This window comes from Vidua chalybeata, chromosome 5, assembly GCF_026979565.1.
Source record: "Vidua chalybeata isolate OUT-0048 chromosome 5, bVidCha1 merged haplotype, whole genome shotgun sequence".
Lineage (NCBI taxonomy): Eukaryota > Metazoa > Chordata > Aves > Passeriformes > Viduidae > Vidua > Vidua chalybeata.
This window is the reverse complement of record NC_071534.1, coordinates 49,956,850-49,977,783: the sequence shown is the minus strand read 5'-3', so window position 1 is coordinate 49,977,783 and position 20,934 is coordinate 49,956,850. Positions and strand designations below refer to the sequence as shown.

Genomic DNA, 20,934 nt, shown 5'->3' with positions numbered 1-20,934 from the left:
TGAGGGACATGAAAAAAACTTGCCAAGAAAAGCCAACTCACAGTGGAAAGTACCTCTCTGGTGAGGCAGAACAGAAAAGTGAAACAAACCTCAGAATTTCTGACCTTTACTGTGTGTGAATAGCATTTTGCAGAGTTTGGTAAAGAAGAATGCAAATTATCCCTTGCTATGCAGAGAGACAACCTAGTGGGATTTTCAGATTATTATCCATTCATGTATTTTCTCCCCCTTTTTCATTTCAGATCTAGAATAAACAAAAGTTACAGCTCCCCAGTGCACACAGACAATACTCTTTACGAGGAATAGATAGTGTTTTGTTCCATTAAGAGCGCTTAGCACATTGGTTCTCAGTTTGTGGTACTACAAATACCCCTCATCCTAAAAATTCTCCGCAATGCTGGAACGTTGACTTGAAACTAAAAGAAACTGCACTGCCTTATGCTGAAGGTCGCCTAACATAGTGTCTGGTATCAAATAGCATTCATTAAGTGCCAGAGGATTTTAGGACTGTCAGAGGCAACCTGGAACACTTCCCTCAACAAACTTTTTTGACTTCCACTGATCAATCTTCAGTGAGTTTCTGATCCAGAGATCTTAGCTGTATGTCCCATTTTGTAATGTAAGCATGCCACATGTGAAAAAATGTTGCTCATTTTTTCATTTTGGACTGGCTTCTTCCGTACCACTACTTCTATCAAAACACACACCTTTTCACATCACTACTTAATTTACAGATCCCTGTTATATTCTTATGGAGTTGCCTCTTTCCCATCCCAAAAAGTCCCAGACAATTAATCTGTTTCTCAGCTCTGTTGTTATTATACAGCTTTGACCCTCCAATTTGAGCCTTTTCCTAGCTTTGCTTTTTATAAGAGCAGACTAGAATTTTACACTACGTTGACCTAACTGCACCATCAATTTACACAGTGTAAAACTGTTTTATTTTTTATCTCCTACTGAGTCATTCTCAGCACTTATGTGACCTGCTGCTGAACAGTGAGCTGAGGTTTCCATAAAATTACTAGATAACTTCCAAATCACTTTTCTACATTGCAGTAGCTACTTCAGAGGACTCAGCAGCAGGTAAAGTGTGTTCTAAGTATTATTTTACATATTTTTGATATTTACATTGTTTTAGCAAAATGTTTAAATACATTTTCCACTTTATCAGACAGTCTGTCATGAGATTGGCGTGATGCTTTTAGCACTTTCCTTTTTTTTTTTTTTTTTTTTTTTTTTTTTTTTTTTTTTTTTTGAGAAAACAACATACATACAAATATTATGTTCCCATTTAGGCTTCTTTAACTGATCTCTTGTGTAACTCTTGAGCAGCAAAGTCCTGCTCTTCTTCAGCAGTGCACTGGGGATATTACTAATTTATTCATTTACTCTTTATTATTCTATTTTCCAAATAGCAATGTGGATCTCCCAGTCAAGGGATGCCCCCTCTTCAACCACTGCATCACTGATTTTAAAGAAGCTTTAATGAGACTTTGCACCTGTACTTGTCTACCTAGGGAAGTGTTCAGCAACTCTGTTGACCACGAGGCATGAACTCTCTCAATATGTAGCTACTCACAGTGCTCAGTGCTTTTACGGTCTAATCACCTCCTGAACTGTAAGCTTCTTTACAGGCTTCCTATTTAGATAACAAAAGTATATACAGGTTTTATTGTTCTACATCTTTGACTTAGGTATTGCATTTTTCCCAAATTTTCACATTTGTCCATTTCCGTTTTCTTGACACAGAATACTAATTTAGTAATAAGGACAAGTTTTTCTTCTTGCGAGATTTCTAATTTCTCAATGAAAAAATAATTTATATTTCCCAATGAAACAGGGATCCAATATTCACACCAGAAGTTGAAATTTTATTTTGGATTTGTAGTTTTGGTACCATCTTAGGTATGGTTACAAGCAGAATGAGACATTTTGCTGTATAGAGTCTTAATTCTCAAAGGACTAGTTTGTAGCCCTTGGGACAGATATTCAGTGTAAGGAGTCTAGATTACTGGTTGCTTATTTAATTTCAATTTATAGCATGGCACCAGTTTCCCACAAAACAAACACTGTTATCTCCACTGTCTCAACAGCCTCACTTAAAACCAGATATTCTAGTCTTCAAGTGTTTTTTTAGACTGAGATTTCCACAGAAATATACACACAGTGGATTGGGTTCCCAGTTTCAAGGCAACCTTAGTTAACTGCTCCTTGCTGTTTATTTTCACCAACTTCTATCCTGTTCTTTTGCCAAAGTATTTATCATCCATAATCACATTTCCCTTCTTTCACATGTACTTTTCCTGAGTTCACGACTTTAAATACCTACTTTTTTCACTTTGAAAAAACATGGTGTGACAGAAGCCTGGTTTCATTCTCTGCACATACTCTTATTACTAATGGACCTATCTGTTTTTATTCCCTTGACCCTATTTGCACGGTCATGCAATGGAACATTGCTTACTTCTCTCCCTCTCTTCTCTTCATGGGTCTGGAAAGCTACCACATGACAGCCACAGTCTTTCAGCCTAACACAGGGCTGAAGTAAAATCTTTATTTCAAAGGGAAAGCATATTTTTTAATAGTGGAAAGAAGGAGGAAGGAAAAAATAGGCATAAGCCCCATCTTTCTGTTCAGTGCTGCTGCATTAAAGAGCCACAGAAAAAAAAAAAGGAAATTTGTGAAACCATTTCAGCGAGAGACCTTTTTTTTTGACAAATGTACAGGAAACATTAATCTGAGGAGTTGAGGTTCTTTTATTTTACACCTAATACAATTCAAATTTAAAGGATTACTTGCACAAAAAAATAAACACATTTGGTATAAAAATTTATCGTCACTTTAACACCTTTTTTTCTTCTTATGGCCTCCACCTTCTCTGGAGCAGAAACATATAAAGACTAATGGCACAAGTTTGTTGTATTCTACAGCATTTTTCGTTTTTACATACTCAAGTACCCTAAAGGACAACAGCCCGCTGTATACAAGAACCATTTTCTTCAGCCTGCTGAATTAAGTTTCATAAAGAACCAAAGCTATAAAGGCATTTTAAAAACCACTGTCTCTTTTTCCTTTCAGAAGCACTGACTTTTTGCACTATTAATATACATAGTGTTACGTAACAGCTCTTGAGTACAGTACATGCAGCAGAATATATCTGTTGTATATAAAACATACATTTAAAATCTTGACTTATTGAATTTTTGGAAGATTGAGTAATTGTAGAATGCCCACTGCTTAGAGAAAATGGTTTGATAGTACAAATGTCTGCATATGTTGGCCTCTGGAACAAACCAAGGCTCACTGGAATAGTATCTGTAGCACATCAAGGTGCATAAATAATTTACCTACAATATTAAAACACGACTTAGCAAAACCAATAGTTCAAGATCTTATGACAGGGGGCTGGAACGAGAAGATCTTTATGGTCCTTTCCAACCATACCATTCTATGATTGCTGTGTTACTCTTCAGTGGTTGCAAGGAAGTGTGGTGAGAGTTGCCCTTCTCCTCCCAAGTCCTTTATAAAACCTTTAGGATGCATTTTTTTGCCAGATGAACAAACTTATTTATGTCTACTGCCTCTTCTCTTCATTGCAGCTGTACACTGTGGACAGTACCATTTCCCTTTCGGTGCTTCTGTCAGTCCAACACATCCATAGTGGAACCACTCAATAGGGCACTATAAAAAGAGTTAAAAGAGAGGGTTTGTGACTTGGGGTTTTTTCAAAATGCATATCACAAATGCAATTATATGAAAATGAAACATGAGTTGAAAGCGTAGATTCTGCATTTCGCACAAGTCACAGGACAAGACAAGGAGAGGGGAGGATCTGTAACATACACTCAGAACACTAAGAAAAATGATAAAAATTCTAGGAGTCATATATGGACTCGCATTACAGAGCAAAATAAGTATGTTCTGCTTTGAAATACTTAGTTTGACAAAGAAATCTTATTACTCACTTCTGTTTAAATGCAGTTATCTCAGTAAATACATGATTATATTCAACTGTTATTTGAAAACTTTTTTATTTGAAAAGGAGAACTCTTATTAGTAGTGAAATAGCCGAAAATTCTGAGAAATATAGGATATTTTGAAGCAGGGCATTTTTGAACCTAGCAAAGGCTGTAGGTTTCTAAAAGAACCTAAGCTGTGTGGAGACATGAGAAGTTTCCTGAAGGATGGTTCAAATCATATGCACTTTACTCTAAAAAATCTCTACTCAAAAACAAACTCTAAAAAAAAGCAACTCCTACATGCAATAGTTATATGCACAAGCCTCTCATGAACCTTTTGAACTTTGTTACTTACATCTTGGTTATCACAGCCTACCATTTCACCATAGGACACCTAGTAAAATAAGAAAAAAAAACCCTTAGCAATTAACATTTTGAAAGGGCCACAGTCAAATTTCTTCCTTTGAGGTTTTTCCATTAATAGCAGTAACAACATTTCCATTTTACTTTTGTTACACAACCCAAACACCATCACGACAATTCAGTGAATTGATTTTCCAAATTCTTTATGCAAAAGAAGATACATCTGCACATTTCAGATTGGATAAAAAACTAAGTTCACTGCGAACCCCCTCAATTTTTATTTTAATTATTCCTGAAGTCTCCATTTCCAGATTCATAACTCTCCAAGGATATCTCACCACTTAAAAAACGGACTATTTTTAGCTTCAACAGTTCATTATTCACATCACCAGTAAGCAAATAAAACCAGATCAGAAGTTCAAGAGTAAAAATATAGTTTTTTCAATATTAGAATTCAGAGAAGGAAGTTCAGCTACATCAAAACAGCAGCTGTCGTTGTATTTCAATCTGGAGGCCATCCTTACCTGATTACAAATACAGTAACGTGGCTCATTTGGATCATAGGTCCAATCAACCTGGCTATTAGAATCAGACTCTGGTATTACTGCAGTTTGCTGAGACAGCTCTTGTGCCAGTGCAGATGAAGAAGAACATGATGATAGAGAGGAAGAAGAAGATGATGATGAGGACTGCTGACTTGAGGATTTGTTGTTGTTTCTGAGGAAGAGTAAAAAAAAGGAAAAAAGTAGCACAGATGATTTATTTTCTGCCAAGTGAAAGAATCACTAAACAAGTACTTTGTTGACTCTGAAATACTGCAATATGTAAATCCCAAAGCTATCATTCACCATCACATTTCACTCAACCACTGCAAGCACTGGAATGCACCCACTGTATGCTCTTGGAAAAGGAAACAAGTCATACCAGCTTACAAGCGCAGGATGCGCTGTTCTAATTGATGGAATTTAACAGCTCTAAACTGTCAAGTGGCTTTAACAAATGCTTTTCTTCACAATGTTTTCCGTCAACCACCTTCGTGTCAAGTCCTTATAAAAATTGTTACCAATAAAACAGGAATTTACATATAAATAATGTCATATGTCATGTACAATAGATAACTGTTTTGAAGATGACTGATTCTCTGTTAATCTCCACTCAAGCAGGAGCAATCACTCCATAGGAATGGTGCCAGAATAAAATTTCTCTGCTTTTGCTTATAGGTCAGACCTGACGCCCAAGATATTCATAGATGAAAAATGCCTCTGAAACAGCATTATTAACTGAGTTGTGAACACACGCAAATTTGAGTGAAGAAAAAAACTCAATACAATTTAAAAGGATGGGCATTTTGAGACAAATTCTTTCAAGTACAAGTTCTGATTGTTGAATGTGTTGTGATATTCTGTTGTTAAAAATGTTTTAAAACTTAATTTCAATCAGAAATGAAATTTATTCCCTGTTCTAGATGGTCAGTCATTAGGAAGTGTCATGTTTACTTGAAACTGGCATAAAACATCTCCAGATTATTTCAAAACCATCTACAAACCATTGCACAGTAGTTCCCAACAACTGCTGTTAGATCAAATCTCTCCAAAACACAGAAAAGTGAGGGAAGAAACTTGATTGTATCTCAGATAAAAAAGCTAATCAATGGAGTGAGTTTGCTTAAAGAAAAAGAAATGGAAGGATTAAGGAACACAGCCCTGCAGAAAAAATGGCCAAGAGGCAGTAACTACCTTCTGCTGATTCCCCCCCCCCCCCACCCCCGACACAGACATTAAATACAATGTATTTCTAATATGGCCCATGACCTTTTTAAAGAAAGATCATCTGTCTTAAAAGTTATAATTGCAGTCAACAAATAAGAAAACTTACTTGCTTTTTCTACCACTTCGTGAATCTGTGGTTGATGAACTTAATGTCTGAGTTAATGTAGATGCCAGAGCTGATGATGAATATCCAGCTGAATCTCTGGACAATGAAAATTCTCTTCCAAGCTGAAAATCATTGTTCTTAAATGCTTCATAGCTGGCTTTTAGACTAGATGTTCGTCTTCCCTCCTTCATCTAAAAGGAATGCTGATATTGTATCAGATTGCATAGTAAAGCTTGGACATAAGGCTGCTAACTGCTAATAATATCCACAGGTTCACTCGTTACTTTGTTAACAAAATTACGTACAGAAAGCAGTTAAATGTGTGAAATATCTTCCAGGAAAGTCAGAAAACAAGCTGTCCCTTTACGCAAGCTATACAGGATGAAACAGTCGCATATTAATTAAATTATAATATAAGAACTGAATCACATCAACTGAAAGTGATCATGGGAATTCAGATTAAAAAAAAAAAAAAAAAAAAGCAGTCACTAGCCTTTCTTCTCAATCTTAAGTGGATGGCAGAATGACAAGAATATTTTGACATTACCTGTGCTGTGGCTTGCACTGCTTGAGCTGCTGCCATGGTAATTGCACCGGCCCCGGATCCTGAAGATAATGAGCCCAGGTTATATGATGCCAATGGTTGAGAAGAGTTTGTATTGTATGCATTGTTTGAAGAGGATGATGAATTACTGTTTCGACACCCTTGATGAATAGAACACATTTATGAAATTCAAAATGAAACTAAATTCCTTTGCATTTTAAGAAGAGTTATATGACAACCAGTGGAAGAGTAGGAACTCCACTTAGCATCAGAGCAGTCTAATCATTTGGAAAAAAGGTTTTAGAAGTAATTAGACACAGCCAGTATTTGTTTATGGGGAAAAAAAAAGCTTGTTCCCTGTCTATCCTCATGTGCAAGGAGTCCTTTTAGAAAGACAGCTCTCACAATGATACTCAGCTATTCTCACTACCATAATCATCAAGAAGAGGATAAGAATGATTACACACCTATACTGTTTCTGAAGTAAAACTTTCAACAATCTTAATTCTAGAAACTACAGATCAGTTTTAATGCAACACAATTTCCAGGGTCATCTGCAGAATGACAGCTGCTCAAATATAGCTACATTTTATTTGCAGCCTCATGTAAAGTTTCTTCAAAAGAAAACTGAAATAGTCATGACTGAAACGACTTAAAACTGGCAAACATGACTGAGGTAGTTGACTACTACTAAGACTCTTTAGTTTTTATTTTCAGAAAAGAAACTATGAAGCACCTTAATACTGAGAACAGGTAGAAAGGTTTAGTTTTTTTCAGTCACTATATACAAAAAGACTTCTCTTTTGACATAGACAACACATGAAAAAAAATTATTTTTGGACCAATTCTTAAAAAAAAAGGTGCAAAAATTCTTTCTCTTACTTTGGAAATTGCTGTATGCATTTTTTTCCCAAAAATAATGCATTGATCTCTTATATTTCTACTACTAGCTGAACAAAACTGTACTATTATCTTCCTCAAAGTGTAAATAAAAAGAAACAGCCATCTTACAGATGTTAAATGACAACAAAGAAGACACACTTAATGGACAACACAGATGAGTAAGAATGCCTGCAATTTCTCATGTTTCAAGTGACTGAAAATCCCAGGGAAAGGGGTATCAGTCTCTGATTGAGGACTGGTTGAATGGCAGGTCCCAGAAGGTCATTATCAATGGCACAGGGTCTAGAAATTCCACAAAGGAAAGTGGATTGCACCTGGAGAGGAATAACCCCATGCAACATGGGGTTGCAACAGGCTGTGGCCTGACCTACTGAAAAGCCACCCTGTGGAGAAGGACCTCAGGGTCCTGGTGGACAACAAACTGTCCCTGAGCCAGCAGTGCTCCCTGGGGGCTAAGAAGGCCAATGGTGTCCTGGAGTGCATTAGGAAAAGCATTACCAGCAGGTTGAGGGAGGTGATCCTGACCCTCTACTTAGCCCTAGCAAAGCTGTGTCTGGAGTGCCATGTCCTGTTCTGGGCTCCTCAGTACAAGAGACATGGAGTTCCTGGAGTGGGTCCAGTGGAGTGAAAAAAAGATGATTAAGGTACTGAAGCACCTCACTTATGAGGAAAGGCTGAGTGAGCTGAGCCTGTTCAGTCTCGAGAAGAGATGACTGAGAAAGCACCCCATCCCTGTCTATGAGCATGTCAAGGGAGGGTGTCACAGGAAGGGAACCAGGCTCTGCTTGGTGGTGCCAAGCAATAGGACAAGAGGCAATGGGCAGAACCTGATGCACATGAAGCTCCACCTGAAGAACTTCTGTACTGTGCAGGTGGCCACACAGGACAGGTTGCACAGAACAGGTTGCCCAGAGAGCTTGTGGAGTCTCCCTTACTAGAGATATTCAAGAACTGTCTGAACACAATCCTGTGCCATGTGCTCTGCGATGACCCTGCTTGAGCAGGGAGGCTGTACTAGACGACCCACTGGGGTCCCTTCCAACCTTACGTATTCCATGATTCTGTGATTTCAGAAGACTAACTCACAAATATAATTAGGTTTCTCTTCTTCTGGCTAAAAAGCAATTAAATGAAAGACAATTAGGATTACCTGGTGTATTTTCTTTAGAAGCATCTGATGTCAGGGTAGATAGAAGAGCTTCAGATTTAAACTTCTTTTCAGGAACATGATCTGTTGTACTATGGTGAGAAGATGGATTGTGTTTCCTTTCTAAATGAAATAAATGAAAATAACTTAAATGTAAAATCTATTTAGCTTGAAAAGCAAATTATACTAGCACTTTCAACTAATTCCCACCAGCAAAACCTATTTCATTCTTGCACTTCTTCTTAACAGACAGTATTTATTATACTTTGCTTTCTCCTTGCAATGATGGAGGGGAAAAAAGTTTTGAACCATCTTTTCCCTCATACTACTCAACCAAAAAAAAAAAAAAAAAACCCAAACAAATTAAAAAAAAAACAAAAAAACAAAAAAAAAAAAACAACCCCCCAAAAAAAACAAACCAAAAGAATAAAAAACCCAAAGGAAACATAAAAAGTTGCCATCTTTATAAGTTTCAAATACTTACTCTCTACTGGAGTGTGAGAATGGGAGTGATGGTTGTTCACAGGCTGTGCTGGTGTATCCAGCTCCAGAGACCCTAAGAGGGACGTAAGAAGGATATGAAAATTGAGAGTTGGCACCGTTTTAACTTTTACATACTAAAGGGATCTTTAAAATATTAACCAAATCACAATGCAGTTATATTTATTTTAATCAGAAGAATTTTTGCTGGAGTTTAAACCCTTTCTACAATACAACCAGGAGCCAGTGAGATTAGTTCTCAAATAAAAACTGGTGAGTACTACTGTCCAACTGTTGAAATCAAGAACTTAAAATCAAGGCCAATAAGAAGAACCAACAACATTGCCCTCACCATGCCACTTAATCAAATAAGTTGCAGAATGGCTGCACCAAAAGTACTGACAATCTACACCAGTATGGACAATGTAAACTGTATAAACAAGGCATCTTGTTCCACTGAGTCTACCTTGTCACATTCAGTCAAAACTCAAGACAACAGCAGTTTCATCTTTCAAGATAATTTAACATTCAAAAGAAAGGGCTGCAGATCATCGTCCAGATTTTCTTAACATCCAAAATACACAGAGCAACAACACCAATAAAAACAAAACAAAAAACTCCACAAAACCAACAAAACATCAACAACAAACCCCAGCTCCATCCTCCCCCACGAGAAAGGAAAAAGTCCGATGGGCATAAATCCAAGTATATGTCTAAGAATAACATTTCTTGTAAGATGAGGCTAAATAATCACAGCATAGAAGAGATTTTGACTATGAAATTGGAACAATATACAATATGTTGTTCATCGATCTCTAACAAAAAGATTTTGAAGTAGTTGCAATATCTACTGACTTATATTTACAAAGCAGACAAAACAAGAAAGCAATTCACTTCATCTTTCAAAATCTGTAGCCTCACCAATTCTTTACCTCTTCCAGTGCTTTCAAAAAGCACTGAAATACATGAGTAATACATAAATATTACAAAAGTTTAAATATAATTATTTTAGAAGAGGATCAAAGCATAAGGAGCTATTTTGGCTGAGTGAACTTCAATCACGTTATGAACTTGCCCAAAGGCTGCCCTCTGGTGGGACTTTAACCTAATGTATTTACTTACTCTGAAAGCTAAACATGTTAAGTCTCCTATTTTTAGCTTTATTTAAAAACAAACAAGGAAACAAAACCCTCAAACCAAACAAACCTTAAAGATGCAACATGCAGTCTAGTGCTTCTCTATTTTGATTTCTCGAAATCCTATCTAGCAACCTCTCCAAACACATGGTTCAACAGAAAGTAGCACCACATCATAGAACCAGCTGGGATTTAAACTAAACTAAATTAGTAATTTTCTGTAATTGCCAGTTAATTAATAGCATTTAATTTAGAGTTTTCTTTTATTGTGCCTGTTACTTGTAATAGCAATTACAAATAAAATAGCCCCAAACCCCCAACTTATACAACATAGCCACAAAAAGTTCCAAGAAAGAATACTTATTCCTAATATCCCCAAGTGGCTTAAGTCAATTTTTATTATCTTTGGCTATGAGAACAGCCACTGCCTCCAAAATCACTGTAGTTAAATCAACTTAGAAATTTATCACAATCACATTTGAATTTGATGTCTAAATGCTGATAAGTACAGAAAAGCCAGATTCTTCTACACCAAGCAGGCAAAAAAAACCTGTAACGTTACATTTTTATGCACATTCTGAATACCGGCATGGTTGTATTTAACATGCAGGTTTCTTACCTAAAATACTTTTCCTTCACTGGCCCATTAGAGAACAACCCATTCTTCCCCCTTTAAAATAGAAAACCACCAAGTACATGGAGAACTAAAATAATGATCCTCCTTAGTTTGGTGGCAATCAGTTCAAGGAAGAAATGCTACCCTTGCAACTGGGTAGGTGGCATGCTTAAGCCAAAGTACTTGGCTGAATACCTACAACCATTAAAAACAGGTTTAGAGAATTATGTATCTTACTGTAGCAATTCACAAGGATAACAGCTGTGTGTAAAAATTATTCTACTTACTCAAATGTATTTTGATTTCACTGGTATAAATTGAGGTTGAAACTAAAATTTGAGAGTGGGTTAAACTAAAATTTGAAAGTGGGTTAAAACATGGGTGAAAATACTGGCAGCCACTAACAAGTGTATGATACTTTAATTCTGCCAATTGACAGAAAGTCTGTCAAGTTCTTAAAGAAAATCATGCATACTTACGTCTCTCTAATATTTCTGTAATTCCAGCATTATCTGCTTCAAGTTCCATTTTAAATTTAGCGAGTTCCTGGTCCAATTTTCTCAAATGACGGTCTACCTGTTTGTTAGATGAAGCAAAAATAAATAGCATCCAGTTCTGGAACATGAATATCTCCTTAATCTCAGGCTTGCTAAGTATTTCCCTTCCAGCAATTTTGTGCCATGCAGCACTAAGCAAATAATGCACAGAAAGGATCTTCTTGGTCACCTCCATTTCCCTCACTCAGCAGAGACACTGCTGTTAACACCAAAATAGCATAGGGAAAGCTCAAAGATACTTCTTTTCGGAAATAAAGATGAAGACTTGGAGGTGCTCTGGTTATGCAAACTTAAAGGGGAAGAGAAAGAACAGCACATGACATAGACTTCAGTAGAAATTGGGCTGCTCTGGGGAAATTGCAAGTTCTGAACTGAAATCTGTATGCCATTTGTGTACCACTATAAACACCAGTAAATTCGGCATGTACTGAGTCTTAACTGGAAGTGGAGATTCCTGTGTGTTTCAGCAAACTATGATGTACTCTTGGGTATCAAAAATTAACAAAAAAATTCTCAACTCACTATCATGAAAAGAAACACTACATTCCAAATGCTTTCTACATCTGTAATCATACAGCAAAATGTACCCATCTTTATTAAAAACTGGGAGGTTTTTCCAGTTACCAGCTAAGCAAAAGAGAAGGGGCAGTTCCAACTTCTAGAACAAACTTTTGGCTAGCTCTAGTGAAACTAAAGCAGCTGTTTTATGTCTTCTATATTTGAGTGTAGTCTGACTTGCAGGTTCTGTTCTCTTGAAAAATCTAAAATAAATAAACTTCATACTTTAAACCTCTCTGGGTTTGGCCATCTATCCAATTTTTCACCCAATAAATAGTGCACCTGCCCAAGGCATGAGGAGCCAGTTTCTCCAGGAGACTGCTGTAGGAAACAGCATCAAAGGCTTTACTAAAGTCCAGGTAGACAACATCCACAGCCTTTCCCTCAAGCAGGTCAGTCAAGCAAGACCTGTCTTTCCTAAATCCACACTGCCTGGGCCTGATCCCCTGGCTGTCCTGCTTGTGCTGTGTTATGACACTCAGGATGATCTGCTCCACGACCTTCCCTAGCACTGAAGTCAGGCTGAGAGGCCCTTACTTCCCTAGATGCTCTTTCTGATCCTTCTTGTACATGGACATTATATTGCTAATTTCTAGTCTATTGGGACCTCTGGTAAATACCCAAAAGTGGCTCAGTGACCTCTTCCACATCTCTCTCAGTGGGGAGATGTGGATACCATCACAGCCCTAGACCTGTGTGTGTCCAAGTGTCACAGCAGGTTGCTGGCCTCCCTTGAATTACAGGGACTTCATTCTTCTCCCCACCCACTTCTTCCAGCTCAGGGGGCTGGGTACCCTGCGAACAACTGGTCTTCTTATTAAATACTGTGGCAATGAAGGCATTAAGTACCTCTGCCTTTTCTTTGTCCTCCATCACTATGTTTACCTCTGTATCCAGTAAAGGATGGGAGATTTTTCCACAGCCCTTCTTTTATTACTGATACATTTTTTAAAATATTTTTTGTCTTTCATAGCAGTAACCAGATAATGTTCGACTTGGGCTAATTATCTCCCCACATAACCTCATAAAATCCTTGTAGCCCTCTCAAGTGCCTGCCCATTCTTCCCAAGGTGATACACTCTCTTTTTTTCCCCAAACTGAAGCCAAAGCTCTGTATTAAGCCAGGCTAGTCCCTGTTGGCTTCGCTTTTGGCACATGGGGATGGGCTGCTCCAACACATTTAAGATTTCCTTCTTGAAGGATGTCCAGCCTTCCTGGACTCCTCAACACTGCATCACAAGGGATTCTCTCAATCAGTCTCCTAAACAGGCTGAAACCATGCATTAAAATCTTATGATTTCTAATACTATTTCTCTGTTTTATATTTAAGTGATGCTTACTACCCAAAATTCTTAAAAGTCAATAAAACATTAAATGTTTCTCTCACCAGCAAAACATCTGTATGTAGACGACATAAAAGTACAGGCAGCACAACTACAGTGCTTACCAAAATGCTTAGAACTTCTTAGGGCATAAATTTAGGTAATTCACCACAAATCTTGGGCCCACTTACCAGATCATATATTTGATTTGCCAGTTGCACTTTTTCATCTGCATCTTCCAAAGCCTTATAATAATCCTGTTATGAAGAGAAATTTTTTTAAATTATGAATGTAACTGAATTAATTTTAGTAAGTTTTAGCTGCTGTTATGAAGCACAAAACAGAAGTCAAAAGGACAAATTTAAGTCAGTTTTCAGAAAGAATGAAAATTTACTGTAAACAACAATCGTCTGAATTTTAAATGAGAGATATAATAGATATAAATTTATTTTCCCTCTGTTAGAAAAAGCCAAATTACAAGAAGGAGGCACTTCCCACTAGAATGCTATTTAGATTTCTGCAAGAAATGCTACAAGAAATTAAACATTCTTGGATTTATTTTACATTACACAGCATCATGGTATGGACTTAAAATAAGACTCTGTCTTTTATTTTCAGGACCACCACAAATCCTACTGCTCCTCAAAATGATGCCTAAGTACTCTGTGGGGCGGCCCTTCCAGCACTCTAGTTAAACAGAGATAATATTCTATATAATTTAAATTACTTTAAAATAAGTTTCTCTAACTCATAAGTGCATTCTAAATAATTTGACCAAAACAATCCAAAAGCCTCCTCTAACCAATGAAAATTCACAGACAATTTTTTTTTAAAAAAAGGTATATTTTCAGATGCTTTTACTTTAGATTTGAACAGATTTTACTGCCTTTTAATTCTCATTTCCACTGAATAATATCTTCTGTGAAAACTACTTGAAATTTTGATTCAACTAAAGTCAATAGAAAAATTTTCATGTATTCTAGCAGAGTCAGAGCTCTGACCTTTTTCTTTTCTAGAATTTAAAAACCTATTTGCATTAATTAAAGAAGAAAACAACCCTTACCCAAATTAGAGGCTGAAGTAGCCACTGTAGGAGACTACAAAGGAGTTTCTCCTGACAAAATAAAGGACTACATTGCTAAAAATACCATCACCAATGCTCAAGTATTGAAGGATAACACAGAACACATTCATATTCATGTTCTCACTCCTCCCTCTCTCCAGCTGAATAGACCATATGTATAATGTGTAGAAGGACATAGGCAGAAAATCACAGGAAATGCTGAATCTAAGCTTGAAAAATATCCTTTCAAAGAAAGCACATTAACTTGGGCAACTTCATGTCACACAGACAGAAACAAAAAAATCAGAGCTCCAAATTTAGTACCAGGCTTCCTCACCATTTCAGGATGACATTTTTTTAAATGCTAGCAAGTGCTCAGCAAAACTTCAGAGAAATTCTTGATCAAAGAAACCTTTCACTCACTTTTCTCCTCCAAGGTAGTTCCATCCACCTCTATGAAAGCCCAAGAGAAGGCACAGTTCTGAACACTTAAATCTCCCATCAATCATAAACTACTTTTTCCTAAGGTTGTCTTAGTTTGCAAAAGAAAAATCTGATCCACTCTTATGATATCCTTACTTTTTTGATTGATGTCATTTGTTCTTCTCTCCATTCAGGTTTGTTTTTCTTTGCATTCATAAAAAATTCATTTACCCTCTGCTCAAGCTGATCCATTGCATCTGTAGCATAGGGAAAGATGGAGAGAAATGTTATCTTCTCATGTCCATAAACATTAGAAAATAAGGGGAAATTTTTTTCTCAAACAAAGTTGACAGGACTGAGGTGCAAACTATTAGAGAGGAAAAAAAAGAAAAAACCAAAAACAACCAAGCAACAGTGGACAGTGGAGGGAAATATTTACCTTAATTTCCAAGAAGCAGAATTGCATTCTGGTAGGACTCTCATCAAGGTTCTTGTGCTCTCCAGCATGGGACAGGCAGGACTCCAAGTTCTAAAGGTTTTTTGTCCCTAAGAGCAGTGGTAGTGACTTAAAGCACGACCCAAACTCCTCACCCAGGGGTCTAGACTGCTGACTTTGGAACATTCTAGCCAGTTACAAACTGAGCAGGAAACAAAATGTTCTCCTAAGAGAAACAGTCAAATACAAAACCAAATAATTGAAAAAAATTAGTGTCTCAAAAAGGTAGACCAACTGAAGAGCAAAGTCACTGCCTTTAAGTCCAGGGCCTATCCATTGTTTGCTAGGAAGGGTCAGGGCAAATTGAAAGCATTCACAAATTATTCCCTCCACCCCCAGAGGAGTAAATGCACTGATGAAGTATTATTTGGACGGGATTCTCACTTTCAGGAAGCTGAGAAATATCGTAAGGGGGAAAAAATAAAACCACCCATTTTCTAACCTTAATTATCTCTAGAAAGGAAAATATAAACCACATTGTTTATAGAGACAGGAACAGGGATTCCCTTCCCTTTCCCCTCCACCCTTCTCCCACTGAGTTTACTGTTTCAACAGCTGGACACTTGTGCACTCAACAGCTTGCACATTTCCAAAAACATGCAGCTGCCTCAGTCAAACTAGCTTGGACAGCCTGGGTAGTGTCAGGATAGATGCCAGTACTGAAGGTTTTTTCCCAGCATTCTCAGTGACATTGCCCAGCTATCAGTTTTAAATTAAATGTGACAATGCACAAATCACCTACAAACTTCAGGCTCTGGGTGTAAAACACCTAAGAAACTTTCCAGAAACCACCATTAAAACTGGATCACATCTTGCCAAAACAAAATGCAAATTAATTAATTAGTTAAAGAAGCTCATGAAACCCTAAGTATGATTTACTCTGAAAATCCAAGAGGCCAAGGGTCTTCACAGGTCTGAAAATTCACAGCTAAAACTGTTAAATAAATAACTGAAAATCATTCATACTCTATGATCCAAAATACTAATCAATTTTCCTTAAACTGGGAACATTCGGTATCAAACCCATCAGGAATCTAACAACTGACTGGACAGTACCATGAATCCCAAGCCGTAACAGTTGTGATGTTAAGTTCACATCAACTTTATTTAGATCCAGACAAACAAAGCAGTGGAACAGTTCTGGAGTAAAACAGGCTAAAACAGGCTAACAATGAGCATTTTCCACTTGCATCATGTAGAGAATATTAAGAAGCCTGAGAGGCAAGCAAGAAGCACACACTTTATATGGAGGCTTCTAAAATCTTTGCTCTTTGACCGAATGACTCTAATTTGGTCCAAAAAGCCAGAAGACAAAATGTTCTGTCTCCTATCCTCTGAGCACAAACACCTTAAGTGTTAGTTATCCTAGTGGCTCCATAAAGAAGTGATAAAAAAGTATCTTCCCTCTTCACTTTTCATTGAGGACATGTTATCAGTCTGTGTGAACTGCCTAGGGGAAAGTTTCCACAGAAACTTGGTCTCTCCTGAAAGAGCAGAAAAGGCAAAGCCAAGTTCAGGTCAGACCTATTAAATGATATGGAAAGTTCTCTCTGCTACACTCAAGTTCATTCATTTTTTCTTGTGATACTATATTCTGAGATACAAATTTCTTCAATTAAATTTCCCAAGAAAGTTGCCAAAACTTCTATGAGAACAGTCCTTTTTCCAGATATTGACATTTTACCATGAAATCCTGATAATCCATGATTTTAACTTAAACAGGGAAACACATTTTATCCTTCATGCGAGGCTCAGTTAAAGCTCAAGAGTCAAGTCCCAACTCAGATGATCTTTGCTTTCTCCACAGCAATCTTAGCAGAATATACAGCAGATAGACCCTGTTTATTGTTTCTTCCAACTACAAACAGCAGAACCTGCCTCATTAGGAGTCAGTGTGGTCTAAACAGGACAGAACACAAAGTTAACAATGACACTGAAGCAGAGCAGCAGGGATATCTCTGAATTACAAATCATGTAGATTTCTGGGACAGCATCACTCATCAAAGCACTGTTTTCAAGTACTTCTGAGACACCAAACAACCTCCACGTTTGCACATAGTGTTCATCAGGCAGCTGGGCATGTCATGCTGAAGAGGTGCTAGTCCAGAAATTTCATAAATGTATTTGGATACTTTGCCAATCATTGCACAAGAATTACAGAAGTACCAAGGTCTGAAAAATTTTTTCTCTACACCTAAGGTTGTTCCCAGTATACAATACTCACTGTCATTTATTATTTCCAGTAAACAACATGGAGTGTTTTTTGTCATTTTCAGTTAAAGCAGAGGAAATGACAATCTGCTGTCTTGGCACTGCTAGCTGCCTCAGTTCTCAAACACACCTTAAAAAAAAAAACCCTAGTATTTTCTTTGCCTTCTTATGGAACAGAAGTAAAATTTGTGAACTTATTCCAAACTATCCATGTCAGGGAGTTGCTCACTCCCCCTCATGATTCTCCCTGGGACTTCAGAGGTGCTATGTCCCAGAAGGAGCCATGACAATTCCACAATTTTAAGCATTGAACCCAAGACAACATTTACGTGATAGTATACCAACAAAAAAATCCTATACACAGATCTATATGTGTCAATAAGGCCGGTTAAACAGACCTGCTGGGTCCACTAAAATAAATATCCAAGGGAAAGCACTTTAAAGTATTACAGAACTGTTCCCACTTAGTGCTGCATTTTGTACTCCTATACAGTATTCCATTGTTATTTCAATCTCTGCTCTTTCTCTCATTCCCCTTTGCAATAACCTGTCCCTTCCATATTGATGATTGCTCTCATCTTTTGTGCAGCAGCAGTTTCATTATTCAATACTTTTGGATCACAGTTACAGATAACCATATTAATTGTGTGTTAAGTGACTGCAACAGCTACCCAGGGTGTTACAGGACACCAAAGTTCCAAACGAGATTGCATTAGAAAAGATGAAATGGCAATGCAGCCTGAAAACAGCCTAAGGCAGTGTATTACATCAGGATATAAGGAGAGATACAAAATGATCTACAAAGAAACCTGATATGTATTAATAAATATATTTAGTATAAAATATATATTTATACAAAAGTAAGCATTTCTATAAAATATAATTTGTATAAAACCGAAAGTATAAAGTGTATTTGGTTGCATGTCAGCTAGGGCACAAAGGGCCGAGCAAATGGCACCTTCCCATGTTATTATTAGGGAGCTGGCTGGAAAGTTTCAGGGAGAGCATGCCGCTGCCTACTGGAAGGAGTGGGACATAACTCATGTTCCAAACCACCATCACTGCTCTTAGGGATCAAAAATCTAAAGAGTTTGGGACGTGCCACCGAAAATGCCTTTGGGAGCAGCACAAGCCCAGGAAGGTAGCTCCGCTAGGGCCCTCCTTGCGCCGAGGCCCGGCGGGGGGGGGGGGGCGCGGGGCGGGTCGGGGGCTGCCGCGACAGCGCCAGGGGCGTGCGCCCCGCCCCTCGGCTCATCGCGACGGCTCGGCAGTCTTCGCCCGCGGGAGACGATGAGACGCCCTCGAGCTGAGCGGCGGTGCCGGAGAGCCGGGGCAGCGTTGGGGAGGGGGTGCGACCGCCCCGGGGCAGCGCGGGAGAGCGGACGGAGCTGCTGCCGCGGGCCGGAGCGGCGCCGCTTCACCTCCTTCCTTCCTTCCTCCCCTGCTCGGCCTTCCCGCCCCTGCCGCCCTGCGGCGGTGGGGCCGGTGCCCGCGGGGCGGGGCGGAGCGGGGCGGGCGCGGAGGGGGCGGGCGGAGGCGGAGGGGGCGGGACTCACGTACTCTGCACCTGCAGGTCCATCTCGCGCATCTCGGTGAACCTGTCGCGCAGATCCATGGGAAGCTGCTCGATCACTGCGGGGACACGGGGGAGCGGGAGAGAGGGGGAGGGAGGGAGGGAGCCAGTCAGTCACTCGCTGCCGTGGGGGAGGGGGGGCGCCGCCTCCTCGCCGCGGCTTCCCCCGGCTCCCCCGCACCGGCCGTGCCCGGCCGCCCGGCGCCCCCGCCGCGCACACACTCACTCTCCAGATAGTCCTCCAGGTACAGCATGGCGGCGGCCGGGCCCGCGCCCAGGGGCTGCTCGAGAGCGGGCGCTCGTCCCTTCCAATATGGCGCCGCCGCCAACAACACCAGCGCCTCGACTCAGCGAAAACAACATTGGCGGCGGACGGCGCTCGCCGCGGCCGCGCCGCGATTGGCTGCTGGCGCCGCTGACGCACACTGCGGCCCGCGCTCTGCCGCGCGGCCTCACGGGAAGCGTAGTCTCGGCTGGGCGAGCCCGTGGCAGACTGCGCGTCCTGCCCGGCGTTCTCGGTCCGGGGCCGTTCCCGCGGTCCTGGGGCCGTTCCCGCGGTCCTGGGGCCATTCCCGCCTCTCAGGGGCTGCGGCACTCTTCTCCGGGAGCAGTTTTCGGCCCTTCGGAGCGTCCCGGGCGCGACAGCAGCGCCGCAAGTCAGGCGAACGGAAAGGGAAAACTTGCAGCTTCGTGACCACTCTCGAGGCTTTTGTTTGTCTTTTGTTGTTTTAGATGCTCGCAGCCGGCAGTAGTTCATTAAAAGCATTAGAAACGGCAGAAGTAATGAAATTGCTTCAGTCGGTGACCTCTGACGGCACAAGATAAAGCTGCTCCATTCAGCACGGGTCACAGCTACGGACAGCCTTGGGAGAGGAGAAACGTACGAGGGCTTTGGGATTGCTGTTGAGAGCGTAAAATCAAAATTGGCTGAGAGCACTGACTGCCATCCAGTTACAGTACTCCTTGCAGTAATTCACTTTCACGAGTTTGGGACTGGGTTTTTTCACAGAGTTTCATTTCCCCAAAGAGTCTTTTTCATCACTTTTCTGTTGCTGTTACTTACTGCTTTAAGCATGGACTGATGCATTTATCCAGACATGTGTTTTGCCCGGGGAAAGAAAAATTTGGGGTTTGCATGATGCCAGATGTAAGTATAGGAGCATAAGAACTGTGGTAACAGAGGATGTTTGCTTTCCATCGTGCTTTTTGTTTCCACGTCTTTATCTGTGCCAGATGTAGCCAAGCAAAAAGGAAATGTATGCTTAAGTATGAGTAAAACTTGCATGGGATGTTTTTGAGGGTCAAGACCAATGGAAAGTGGTACTTTTCTCATGTCTGAAGTTCATGTATTGTGAGTAGTTAGTTAAAGATGACTGAATTTTGGGAAGTGAAGCATACATTTTGTATACAGCCTTTATGAAGACTGATGGTAGTAATGTGTTGGATACGCACAGTATAGCAAGCAAGTTGAGTGGTTTTAATTCCTTTGTCATTAAAGATGGGGGAGAATGAAAAAGGTGTAACAATAAACTCAATAACTTTGTGAAAAAAGTGTTGATCAATGTGGTCACTTTACATACTCGCTCAATCATCAGCCATGTAGTCTGCACTGCCAAACCAGAAATATCAACTACTCTTATACATAGAAATGAGAACAGATTTTAGATGGTCATTAAGCTCAGTTAGCCTTAGTGGAAATAATCTCTAT

The 20,934-nt window shown here is 39.5% G+C and overlaps 1 protein-coding gene across 6 annotated transcripts; it reads right to left on the bottom strand.

Annotated features, from left to right (window-relative positions):
* Window positions 1–2,736: 2,736 nt before the first annotated feature.
* ING3 (inhibitor of growth family member 3) lies at window positions 2,737–20,278 on the bottom strand. 6 transcript variants are annotated; one of them, XM_053942665.1, is made up of 12 exons: window positions 19,453–20,278; window positions 19,221–19,285; window positions 15,103–15,203; window positions 13,652–13,717; window positions 11,503–11,599; window positions 9,276–9,347; window positions 8,795–8,914; window positions 6,745–6,902; window positions 6,198–6,388; window positions 4,847–5,039; window positions 4,315–4,353; window positions 2,737–3,681 (listed from the first exon to the last, which is right to left on the bottom strand). In XM_053942665.1, exons 1-12 carry the CDS (start codon window positions 19,794–19,796, stop codon window positions 3,565–3,567), a joined length of 1,563 nt encoding a protein of 520 aa, XP_053798640.1. In that variant the 5' UTR covers window positions 19,797–20,278; the 3' UTR covers window positions 2,737–3,564. The 6 variants fall into 6 exon arrangements, with proteins under 6 accessions (XP_053798640.1, XP_053798641.1, XP_053798642.1 ...); XM_053942666.1 differs by having other exon boundaries at window positions 6,745–6,803; XM_053942667.1 differs by having other exon boundaries at window positions 19,214–19,285; window positions 19,453–19,578.
* Between the last annotated feature and the right edge of the window lie 656 nt (window positions 20,279–20,934).